Source organism: Miniopterus natalensis, chromosome X (genome assembly GCF_054644295.1).
Source record: "Miniopterus natalensis isolate mMinNat1 chromosome X, mMinNat1.hap1, whole genome shotgun sequence".
Classification (NCBI taxonomy): domain Eukaryota; kingdom Metazoa; phylum Chordata; class Mammalia; order Chiroptera; family Miniopteridae; genus Miniopterus; species Miniopterus natalensis.
Window position 1 is genome coordinate 41,065,975 of NC_142103.1, and position 13,111 is coordinate 41,079,085.

A 13,111-nucleotide genomic window follows, 5' to 3' on the forward strand; every position below is an offset into this window, starting at 1 on the left:
AGGCATAGAGTAGATCAAGGGACTGGAGGAAAACCGGTTTGCATTTGGTAGAGCAGCACGAGAGTACTGTTATGTACAAGCTCGGGTCTGACTTTTCAGTGATACCTGTTTAAAATTCATAAATATTGACTCGGGAAATTAATATTGTCAAACTTCCTTTGCTGCTTTTCGGTCACAGCTTACTCTAAACATCAACTAAGAATATTTTCATAATGTCATGTTATTTTAGATGTTTTATACAGAAATGCTCAATTATGAAAAACTGCTAAAATCAGAGCATCTAGAATATTACTGAAGCTCAAAAAATGAGTGTAAAAATCATATACATCCATCAAGACAAAGATAAAGAAATTGCCATGAATATAACATTTTAACAGAAGATATCAAGCTACTTTCTAGATAGGAGACAAAAAAAGAACTGGAGGCTCTAGGGGGAAAAATGCACATTTACATTTTTTGAAAAATGACAAAAAGTTTGAATTTTTATGTCCTCCTTACTATACTCCATTAAATGTGGCAGATACTGGACAATGATGAGAAGCCCTCAGGAGTAGATTTGACAGAAACCAGTACAAAAACAGTGTAAATTAAAAATGACTAAAATAACTCAAACTATTACTATTATTAAGAATATATATAAATATATGTATCTAATATACATATATAGTATATATTCTGTATATTTTACATATATATATTCTGTATATTTTAATGTATATATAGTTCTGTATATTTTTGTTTTTTAATATGTTAATATCATTAAAATAACAAATTCTTGTATCTACTGTGCAGTTGCCATTTTTGTCAAGGCCAACTGTCATCTTAGCTTAAGATTTTTCTAATTAAATCACCACAGCAAAGTTAGTGTGATAAATATAGTATTTCCAGAAATAAATACTAGCGGTTCTCATAGTTCATACCCAGTTATGTAGGCATGATCTTTATGACATAGTTGGTTCCTGATGCAAATTTGACCTTATAGTCAACCAGAACATGTTTTGGGCTGATATTAAAATGTTATTTGAATTCATGCTGCCTTTTGTAACACTTGGAGTCACTTCTTTGAAACAAAATACAGCAAATATCCCTCTCCCTACATCTATTTCTCTCCTGTTCATCCTCTCTTAGGGAGGGGATCAAAATAGTAATGAAAGGAAAAAAAAAAAAAAAAAAAACAGAAAAGGAAGAAAGAGAAAAACTCAGACATTAGAAAATCACAGGAATTGAGATGTTGTCTATACCTGACATAGAATGGAGAACTGTAGGGGGACTCTGAACCTTTTATTTCTTACATTATTGTTTAGTGTTAAGTATAGGAGTGTGACTTTCCAGCACATCAGGCTCACCTGCAGTTAAGTGTGTTCCTCAATAAACATTTCTTAATGAAATATCAAATAACTGATGTGGGGTAGTCTCCTATTCAATTATTAGAATACCTGACATTAATTACCATAACCAAATCAGTATGAGAGTTCCCCAATGACCCTTTTTTTGGGATGTGTTATTAGTTTTCCTTAAATGACAAGGTATTATAGTTACTGACAAAAATAATTAAATAAATATTGAACAATTTAAAAAAATAAGTGAAATCTGAAGGGCATGATGATATTCAAGTTAGTTTAGTTTTCTTTAAGTTATTCATCAGTATAAAAAATCATATTTAGTTTAAAGGACATGATTTTTGAAAGCTTAACCTTTTCTAAGGAGGGTGTGTGTGTGTGTGTGTGTGTGTTTGCAGCTATATAGCATTATGGGACCTTTAAAATGAAAGTCATAGAGTCATAACTCTAATTTCCATTTAAATTGAAAAGCTAAAAAAATCATGTAAAATATAAAAATAAAATTATTTGAATAAAAAATTATTTGGAATCCAAAATAATATTATAAGCAAAAATCAGCTTGTGTCTTATATATCCTTGATATAGTCAAATAGAGAAGTTTTTTAAAGAACAATTTGTTTTAAGTCAATGATTTCTTGGTACTCACATATCAACTAAAGCAGAAAGGTTGGGAAAATATCTAGGTATCTTCCTTAAGTTTATTCTTTTACCCATATGTTCACTTGATTATATTGTTTTGGTTTTTTCGATCACACACAAGTGTCAAAGCATGCTTCCTAGGAAATAACACTATAATATAGTGGTAACAACATGAGTGTTTAAGATGGTTTTTAACATAAATATATTTTACAGATCAAATAAATTAAATAACAGGTTTTAATTAAACAAATAGAGTGTGTCCAGGTGTTACAGTTTATTCATTCTCGCTGCTATTAATAAACCATTTTATGTATTCTGTGCTTTAGAGCCAACAGAATGCAGTATTTCATTAATAGTACTGCATGCATCACAAAAAAATAAGGAAAGCTTTAAAAATACTAGCAATGAAAATGGTTTAATCATTAAAATACCTAACAGTCCATTAGTTTACAAATGTTTCTTAGATACACTTTCAGAATTAAGCAGTTATCATTCAACAAACAACAGCAATTCTAATCTTTTTATTTACTAATTAATATTTTGATTTAGTGTAATGTTTAAAAAAGTAGACGTACGTGTTTAAATTCTAACTTCTACAAACACCCATATATTATGTTTTAAAATTAATAGACACAGACAACAGTATGGTGGTTATCAGAGGGAAGGGGGTCGGGGATAGTAACGGGTATAGGATGCCAAATATACCATGATGGAAGATGATTTGATTTTGAGTGGTGAGCACACAGTGCAATATACAGATCATGTATTATCATAGAATTGTATACTTGAAACTTCTATGATCTTATTAACCAGTGCGACCCCAATAATTTAATTTAAAAAAGGGAATAAAATATTTTCATCTCCAATATTAAAGAACTAAAGATGAATATAAAAACAAAGTATTTGATGGCCAAGCTATTTAAGAATGAATTAATCAACTATCAATACAATATTGTCTTAATATGCCCTTAGGAAGACGTATTATATTTTGTTCATTCAAAATGAAAAGACAATGCAATGCTATGTATAAATTTTGTAAAGTATGTCACCCACCTGGGCCATTTTCATTTTTGGTTTTAGCTAAATAATGAATAAAATTCTAATGCACTTGTAAAAACTTTTGTTATGCTGAAAAGATAGAAATAAATAATTTTATGCAAGAGGAAATGCCCATTATTTGACCTTGAGTGGAAGCAGTACCAGATGTTTCATGAATTTCATGTTTTTGACAGTATTTTCTTCTCATTTTAATGGCATAGAACTCTGAGTAAAACCAGCAATTTTTTTGATCCTCACACTAGGATATGGTGGTTTGTGTGTTTTTTTAAATTGGTATTAGAGAGAGAAGAAAGGAGACGGACAGACAGAGAAACATTGATGTGAGAGAGAAACATCGATTAGTTGCCTCCTGTATGCTCCCCGACAGGGGACTCAACCCACAACCTGGGTTGGTGCCTTGACCAGGAATCTAACCCATGACCCTTTGGTGCATGAGAAAACGTTTCAACCAACTGAGCCACACTGGCCAGGGAAAAACCAGAAATTTTTATTAATTTATTTTTGCAAGTCACTTTCAACACAAATGTAAAAAAATCTGTGATAGGCCCTTACTAGCTGTCAACAGAAAACTAAATTATCAAAAGGGTTAAATTCTTATGTCAATTTTAGAAATTAAGCTTAAAAAAGAGAAAATTGCAGGATAACTTTAAAACTATGAAGTTTTAGTTTTATATTGCTGAGAAGAAAATAGTGCCTAAATTATTTTAGTGTGTCTTTTGGTTAGCTTTCAGATAAACCGTCAATTGTATCTGCATTACCTCCTGATTTCTTGAATAAAGTTGTAAACTTGATCTACTCAAGTATAACAACAAAAACATGAATTCATTCAGTTGCTGGTTGTACATACTACTAATGGGTGAAGGCCAAAAGTATAAATAATTCCTGGACCAGGCATCCCTTTTGCCTTGTTCTTAAACTCCTGAGTGTATGCAGAAGCCCCAGTGTGGTGTTAGACAATTTACACAGAATAACATCTACTCCTGAATTGACTGAATGTTTTAGATATTTTCTGAAAAGAGTGGAATGAACAAGATGACTTAACTATTTCTATGTCTCAACAGTTTATGAAATGCCCTAATTTATATCTCTGACATGGCATTTAACCAACTTAATATTTCAAGATTATTTCAAATATTTAATTTGTAGTCAGCTTAATCTAAGCCCTTTTAACGTCAGCTGCAATGATGATTGGACAATCAATTTTATCAGAAGGAAGGAGTTGAATATGCCGTTGGGAGGTTAGTGTGTTGAAAGTATAGGAGTTAGAAAATTTGATTCATACTTTCAGTTTTCACACTAATTAGCTGTGGTCATTCTATGTTTTAAGCTTCACATTCCACACCTGTGCAGTTATTTAAAAGTAATTTCTAACTAAAATCTTAAGACACAGTTCAAAGTAAAAAGAATGAAAAAAATTCTGAGCTAAAATTTCTTTTTTCTTCAAGTATGTAGCACATACAAAAATAATTATAGCATATAAGTATTGCTCTAATCACCTGTTACAAGTTCAAGAGTATGTACAATGTTTTATAGAGAAATAAAAATCATCTTGATCAGTTGCGAGATATATATTAATTGCTATCAAACTTGTTTCATTAAGCAAACCAACTTATTACGATCAGCAGAATTATCCTGAAAGGTAATTATTTAAATATCATAATCAGATTCATAATTTATAGAGAGATGTGTAACTCTTCATCTCACTTCTTATCTTGCTTAAAAATGCCAATAAACTATTTTTTTAGTTTTGGGTTACACTTTTAGATGTATGTACTTTTTTTTATTTTTTATTGAATTTATTGGGGTGGCATTGGTTAATAAAATTATATAGCTTTCAGTCGTACAATTCTACAGCACATCATTTGTATACTGTATTGAGTGTTCACCACTCCAAGTCAAGTCTCCTTCTATCACCATTTATACCCCTATAGCCTTTTCTAACTCCTTTCACCCCTTTTCCCTTTGGTAATCATTATACTGTTTTCTGTGTCTATGAGGTTTTTTTTCTCTTAATCCCTTCACCATTTTCACCAGTGCCCCAAACACCCTTCCCTGTGAGAACTGTCTGTTCTCTTTATCTATGAGTCTGTTTCTATTTTGTGTTAGTTTATTTTGTTCATTAGATTCCATATATGAGAGAAATCATATGGTACTTGCCTTTCTCTGACTGGCTTATTTCACTTAGCAAAATGCTCTCTAGGTGCATCCATGCTATTGCAAAGGATAAGATTTCCTCCCTTTCTACAGCAGAGTAGTATTCACTGTGTAAATGTACCACAGATTTTTTATCCACTCATTTACTGATGCACACTTGGGCTGCTTCCGAATCTTGGCTACTGTAAATAATGCTGCAATAAATATAAGGGTGTATATATTCTACTGAATTAGTGTTTCGGGTTTCTTCGGATATATTCCCAGAAGTGGAATTGCTAGGTCATAAGGCAGCTCCATTTTTGATGTTTTTAAGTAACATTTCTTTTTAAAATGTTTTTATTTATTGATTTTTAGAGAGAAAGAAGAAGGAAAGAGAGAGAGACATCTATTTGTCATCCTACTCATTTATGCATTCATTGGTTGGTCCTTATATGTGCTCTGAATGGGGATCGAACCCACAATCTTGGTGTATGAAGATGATGTTTTAACCAACTGAGCTATCTGGCCAGGGCCATTTTTAATTTTTTGAGGTAACTCCATACTGCTTTCAACCATGGGAAGGAGAGGGAGAGAGAGAGAGAGAGAGACATCATTGTGACAGTGGAACATCAATTGACTGCCTCCTGCACACCTCACACAGGGGATAGAGCCAGAAACCCTGCATGTGCCCTGACTGGGAATCAAACCAACAACCTTTTGATGTACAGGACAAAGCCCAACCAACTGAGCCAATTATTTTTCATATAAGAAACAAATAAATAAAATAAAATGACACCATTTATAATGGCAACAAAATCTATAAAATAGCTAAACATTAGCAAAAGAAAGAATATACAATAATTCCTACAGAGAAATCCTAGAAACTATTAAAATTACAAAAGTATTTTTGATTAATTGGAGTTTATGGGAGGGGTTATTATTATAAAAACATGTACGTTTAAATTATTCTATAAATTCAGTAAATTTCTAATGAAATTTCAGGTGGATTTTTGGAGAAAATTAATAAACTTATTTTTATATTAAGTGGTATAATAAATAATTACAAATATCTAAACCATTTTTAAATGAAAAAAACAAAGGTTTATTCACAAGAGAATAAAGTCCTGAATGAAAAAGACAATACTAAAAATTAGTAGCATATAATATAGCAAGGTATCTTTCTGATGTACTAGTGAGGAATTATTTCTTAAACTAAATTCCCAAATTACAGGCTCTAGAGTCTTATTTAGAAATTATCTATAGTGGGTTTTTCCCCCATTCTCCATACACACATACTTAGTTGTAGTAAGAGTAGGTCCCTGAAAGCATTGGTGCCCTTCACTCCTGGTCTTGACTTCTAAGGGCTTGGCCCCACCCAGGGAGGGGCCTGTCAATAAGTCGGGTCTTGCCAGACAGGGGTCCTGTTTATTCCATCCTTTGGAGGACTGAAATGGGCATATCCAGGTTAAGGGAGGGCAGCACAGTATGTTCTACTGTTATGCATAGTGCAGCTTCTGTACCATTAACTGTATAAAACTGATATTTTTGCAAAAAATAAAATTAAAGTGAGAATTGTTGAATTTTACTTTATAAAATTTAGACTTTCTCTTTTATAAACAAAATTAATGGATGGAAAATTGAGGGACTTATTTGGAATGCTAAAAATAAAATGTACACACACACACACACACACATAATTAATAAGGGATGGTCTTTAAAAAGTATTGAGTTAAATAGGACCATGGTATAGATACATGAAACAGAGTAACAGATTTCAGTGGGGATGGGAGTGGGAAGGAACAGGAAGCGATTAGCCAATGAACATATATACATATATGGATTACCCATGGACATAGACAATAAGGTCGAGAAAGCATGGGGTGGGGCAGAGGTTCTGTGGAGGGGGGCAAAAAGGGAGGAAATGGGAGACATCTGTAATACTGTCAACAATACAAAAAAAAGTGCTGAGTTAAGTACATTAATAAAGCATGCATATGAGAAAAGAAAGGATAAAAGAAAAGAAAAAAAGAAAAAGAAAAAGAAAAAGAAGAAGAAAAAAAGAAAAAGAAAAAGAAAAAAGAAAAGAAAAGAAAAGACACTGAGCAAGATAGTTTAGGGGAAGCAAAAATGCAGTTAGTAGATGAAAAAGACACACAAAAAATGACAATTGAGCCCAAGTGTCTGATGACAGGCATACTGATACATGAAGACTCAAAGTATGGGATCATGATGTTCATGGGATACAGAGATGTTCTTAAATGAAGTACATAGACTTTTAATTCAATTACATAAGAATGTATTTGGGTTTTTAAACCCCCAAACTAGTATATTAACATAATTGTAATAACTTGACTTTAATATCTGTTTAGTAATAACCGCAGATTACTCAGTTATACTGCATGGTGGTAATTTAGTCCATTCTCTATTTATTCCATGCAATATTTGTAGAAAGCAGGATGTCTTAAAGATCGCCAACTTTGCCTTGAGTGTCAGAGCCCATCTTGTACCAGCGTGGTAATTCACGCTGACTGCCATTTTTGTTTGTTTTTAACTACAAGAGTTCTATTGAGGGAATGAAAGGCTGATGCCAATTTATCAGGATCCTTCCCCCCGCCCCCCCTGTATCTAGTTAAAGAAGAAAGGCATTAGAGAAGCTGGACATAAGAAAGCTCCTTCGCAAACTCTCCTTAACCAAGACATAATTCGGAACGGCCAATGATAAATTAATAAGCCATCATATTTTAATTAATAAGATCCTCAATCCACCCCTTCTCTTCTGCTTAAAATATCCTTGGCACATCTGTGAAACCACTTCCTGTTTATTTTAAGAAAATATTAACTTTCCACTTTAACCATAGGATAATTAACAGGACATTTCTTAAGAACATGAAAACCCATCAAAAATAACATAAAAAGAGAAATAACTTTTAAAATATTAGTCGACATTTTGCCCAGCATATAATTTTAGTCACTAATTTATTATAAATATATTCTCATGCTGGAAAATGAAATCAGGGATACTCAAAAAGTTTTGGTACGAGGTCAGAGTGGGTAACTTAAATTTCTCTGCAAAAGAGTAAAATGTGTTTAATATTAGCCTCCAAATTCAGCAGTTTTTAAAATTGATGTTCATAGTGAGGAGAGATAATTTGAAAACCTGTTAAATCTAAACATGTGGATTATATATTACTTTGAGAGTTGTACTAAATACAACCTGGAATCCCGACAATTACATAGCATTTCTAGGAGTAATCACAAAAATATTTAGAAAAATTTATTCATACACATTGTCATTTCAGTCTTTTGCATGTTTACATTTCAACAAGACTGAGTTCCTATAAAGGCATCATTTTGCACTGTTGATTTTACATTTGCCAGAATGTTGTAATGTTGCTTTTTTAAAATTGGTATTATGTTTTGAATTTATGGAAAAACGGAACTGTTAAGCAGATATATTGGAAAATTTTATATCTAGAAGCAAATATGCCAGTCCTTCTCCTTTATACTTATGTAGAGACACGGTTATCAAATATCCAGATTTCCAAATAAATAGAGCTTCATGCCAAACTGTTATACATTTTAAAGCATACCAAAAATACTTATTTTTCCAAAGCTCTTTTACAATTTCATTATGTTGCCAAGATCATCAATTGGGTCTATAACATGCTGAGGAAATAAAATATTACAATAAAAAAATTAAAAAATAAAGATATACTAGGTTAAGTTATATTGGACAACATTAGAGGAGGGAACATAAATCTATCCCACCCGAACAATAAAGACAAAGTCAAATATTTTGTAAACTATCCTGAAATCATACTTTTAAAAATGATTTCTTGTTCCATTAAATGTCCTGGAATAGCTGACACATTCTATTTCCTACTTTAAGATCTCTCTGCTGTAAGCAGCATTTTATTACCTGCTTTATGTAAAATGTTTTTTTATGATTACAAACTAGCTAAGAAACTAATACAACTTGAGATAAATCTCAAATGCCAAAGGAAGCTGTTCTGTGTTCTCACATAGATAACATTTATAAATCGTCAATATAGCAACTATGTACTAAGAAGCCGATAAGAATGTGCTGAGCACTCAGAGCTTTTATTTTGTCAGAGTTGGGTTAACTCACAAAGTAAAATGAGTTCTATGTGACTCATCACACTTTTGTAAAAAGTCACAACTATTTGAACATCCAAGCTACAGAGGATATTTTCAAAAAATAGTATTTATAATAAACATCTCTTAGAACTGAAACAGAATTCTTAATGGAATCAGAATGAAGTAGGAGAATTAAAATAAGAGCCCTAAAACATATTCCCCATTAATTATGATAACGTGTTATTACTGTTTTCCTTCTAGACTTGGAGGAAGGCGTTTCTTGGAGCTCCTAACCGACAACATACAAATTCAGAAATTATTACATCACTTTTATTGAAACACTAAATGAAAGTTTTAAAGGATAAGTTCACCTAGGCTAGGACATTCAGTTATTCGAAGGAAACCTCCTACCTCGCTGTAGAGTCTCCTGTACTGTCATCAGCCATCATCTCCAAATCTTGTGACTGTTTTTCACAAGCTCTTTTGAACAAATTCTCCTCTTCAACTGCTTTAGGAGTATCTTCATTTGCTCGAAGATGTTCTAGCAGATTTTGTGGGTGCCAATTCTGAAGCGCTCTTTGATGGGCAGGGGCCGATCCTGGCACTGGTGGCAAAATGTTGTGGTGGCCAGGACTGTTGCTTTTCTTCAGTCCGTTTCTCTCCCGAGAGTGGTTCTTCAACCTGCCCTGAACCGGGGTCCCTCTATGCTCATATCCTTCCTGCTGAAGGCAGTTTCCAGTGTTGGGAGAACCTTGAGAAGGATGACTAAACCACCTCCAGCGTAGCCGTAGGATCTGTTTCACATCAAACTCTTTCTTGCCAGACATTGACATTGTTGCAGGAGGAAAGACAAAAGCCTTCTCTCACAGAAAGGAAACGGAGCCTTTGTTATCTCTTGTTTCTCTGCCTCTTCTGTTGAACTAACAAAAGCACAAGTGCCTAGAGCAGCCTTTCTTGTTTGCCCCCTCCCCCGCCGCCTGCTGCCTGTGCTACACAGTGAAAGCTTCTGGCTTTCTAGCTGCAAAAGCTGCAGCTAACAGTGTAGGTGGGAACCCACACTGACAGGATGATGAGGTCAGACCTTAAACAAGTAAATCAGCTTAGCAAAGGAAAGCAGCTACCACAACACGCTCCAGCTGCTGGATGTGCGTGCTCGCAGCCTTCCCTCCTGGACTTGAAAATATCTAACCCAGCTTCTTCTTTCCCCAGGTCCAGTGCCTGAGGCTTAAAACCAGGCATGCAAGGAAAAGCAAAGTGTTTAAACTCACTTCCTTCTAGACTCCTTTCACTCACCCCACCCCCTGCCAGATTCTTTTCCCAGTAGCTCACATCTAAAACTGTGCCACTTTGTCCTGGGAGAATTTGTAACATCGAATTCATTATGATCTATTTTGGGATCTTAAGGAAATTTTGAAGGTGATTTATTAAGGAAAAACATCTTGCCATCAGTCCCCTCATTCAAGTTTGAGTTATTTTTACAAAACATCTGAAAATGCGAATGTCTTTATATAAATATTTGTTTGAAAACCTGAACAGTTTTAGAAATATAAGAAAGTGTTTTCTAATCTCATTAGCTCAGAAGAGATGTCTTCTCTCAGTGACCAAAGCTTGAAAAGGAATAGTCCATTTTGGTTCCATGCCTGTATAAACATCTCCTTATCATGCTCTTCATTTTCACAGGAAGTGTTAAACGTCTATTTTTTTAAAAGTTCTTATGAGAGAATGGAAACTACATGTTTTGAATGAACTCCAAATGGACACATACCTCAATAATAGCTGTGCACAAGGTACTTTGAGATCTGAATCAGAATCACTAGTAGCAAGGAGGCAACTAGTTGGTCCTATAACAGTCATATTTCAGGAATGAATCTACCAATGCCATCTTGAAATTTAGTTTGAATTTTATCCAGATTCCATTGTCATGTAGGCAGGTGATAAGGGGACAATTATATCAGTGTATCCTTCAAAGAATATTGAAACTGTAAGGTTTTGGTTTTAATTCTGGCTTTAGGGTTAATGAGATGTATGACCTTAAATGGGTGACTTACTTCTTGGCATCACAGTTCCTTCCTGACACAGATTTCCAGAGTTTCAACTGCAATGCATTTTAAAAACTTGGAAATAAAGAATGAAATTAATATCTTTTTCTGTTTTGGCAGGTGTTTTACGTGCAGGTTTCTATAAATTTAATACCTTTTTCTTATACCCCTCTTGTTTTGTAGGTGTAATGGAAAATTAATGTGACCACCAACATAACTGGGCTATGGGATGCCCAGATAGTTGGTCAAACATTATTTTGGGTGATTCTGTGATAGTGTTTTTAGATGAGTTTAACATTTCAATAAGTAGACTGAGTAAAGTAGATAGTCCTCCCTAGTGTGGGTAAGCCTTATCCAAGCAATTGAAAGCCTAAATAAACAGAAGGTTGACCCTTCTCTAAATTAGAGGGAAGTCCTCCTGCCTGACTGCCTTCAATCGGGGACATCATCTTTTTTTTTTCTTTTTCCTGACCTCATACTCAAATTAAAATATTGGCTCTTCATGGGTCTCAATCCTGCTGGCCTTTGGACTGGAACTATACTTATCAGCTCATCTAGGTCTCCATCTTGCTGACAGCAGATCTTGAGACTTGTCAGACTCCATAATTATGTGATCCAATTCTTTATAATAAAACAGTCTCTCTCTTCTCTCTCTCTCTCTCTCTCTCAACACTACACACACATCCTATTGTTTCTGTTCCTCTGGAGAACCCTGGCTGATACAGTAGGTTTTTTCCTAGTACTAAAAGTTTAATAAATACATACTGATAAATATATAGTTATTTTTATACAAGTTGCAAACAATTTACTTCCATATACAACTTTTCAACCTATTTCCCAACATGTTTCTTAAGTCTCAGTGTTAGCATCTATTATCATCTCTTCTTGAGGAGTGTGTTTTTCATTCCTAGTATTTAGCACTTAAATAATTAGGGAGGATCTCAAATAGTTCTTCCGATGAGCCCCAGGCATATCAGTGAGTACTAGTAACAAAACATCGATTGCCTTTCTATTATCTGGGTAGGGAACATTCCAAGTAAACTCCTTGAAGTCACTATCTGTGTTTTAGACCTTTGTGTTCCACACTGTTCCCAAAACACAACAATGTTGGACATTGAGTAAGCAAACTGTAGATAGCAGTCAGAATAAATACAAAGTTATAATAGAGGTACAAATAATATTTCCTAGGCACAAGAAGAATAACTAAATGGGCCATCTAAGTAGCTCAAAATAATACCTTCTGGGCCACCAAGGGTCTCCATTATTTTTCTAATACATTTCCCTGAGCTTATAATTATTCAGATATAACTGTGTATTTCCCTGTGTGCCTTTTACAGTAAGATGAATGGTAACTGATATTTGTCAAAATCTAAACATTGATAGAACAATAATCTGTATCATTCTACAGAGAATGTACTTTTTAAAAGTACTTTATAAAAGTATGCAGATCATGGACATTTTTCTGTATCTTGGACACAGAATTGTAGAATGACTAAGAAAGTATATAGATCTAGAAAATTATTGAAGAGAATAGTATTTTATGAAGCATGATGATTTTTCTGTAAATTTCTGTCTATAAAAGAAATATTCAAACATATTCAAACAGAAATAAAGAAGACGTCTGTGAGGATAGGAACAATATCTTATTTATTTTTTCTTTCCCATTACCTTATTATCTACTTGAAATCAAGTAGCTAATATATGTAGAATTAATGAATAAAAAATTCTAAATGAATTTATTGTCATATACATTTATTGTCTTAATATGTGCTAGAATTTTTTTACATTTATTTTTTTATTAAA

The 13,111-nt window shown here is 33.4% G+C and overlaps 1 protein-coding gene across 1 annotated transcript in view; it reads right to left on the minus strand.

The window, feature by feature from the left end:
• The window catches only part of KLHL4 (kelch like family member 4), a 72,462-nt gene extending 62,317 nt beyond the window's left edge, over positions 1 to 10,145 (minus strand). The window contains exon 1 of the mRNA XM_016205751.2: positions 9,681 to 10,145. Coding sequence (XP_016061237.2) covers positions 9,681 to 10,102 — 422 coding nt within the window. The 5' untranslated portion in view covers positions 10,103 to 10,145. The remainder of the gene's footprint in view (positions 1 to 9,680) is intronic.
• Positions 10,146 to 13,111: the final 2,966 nt, after the last annotated feature.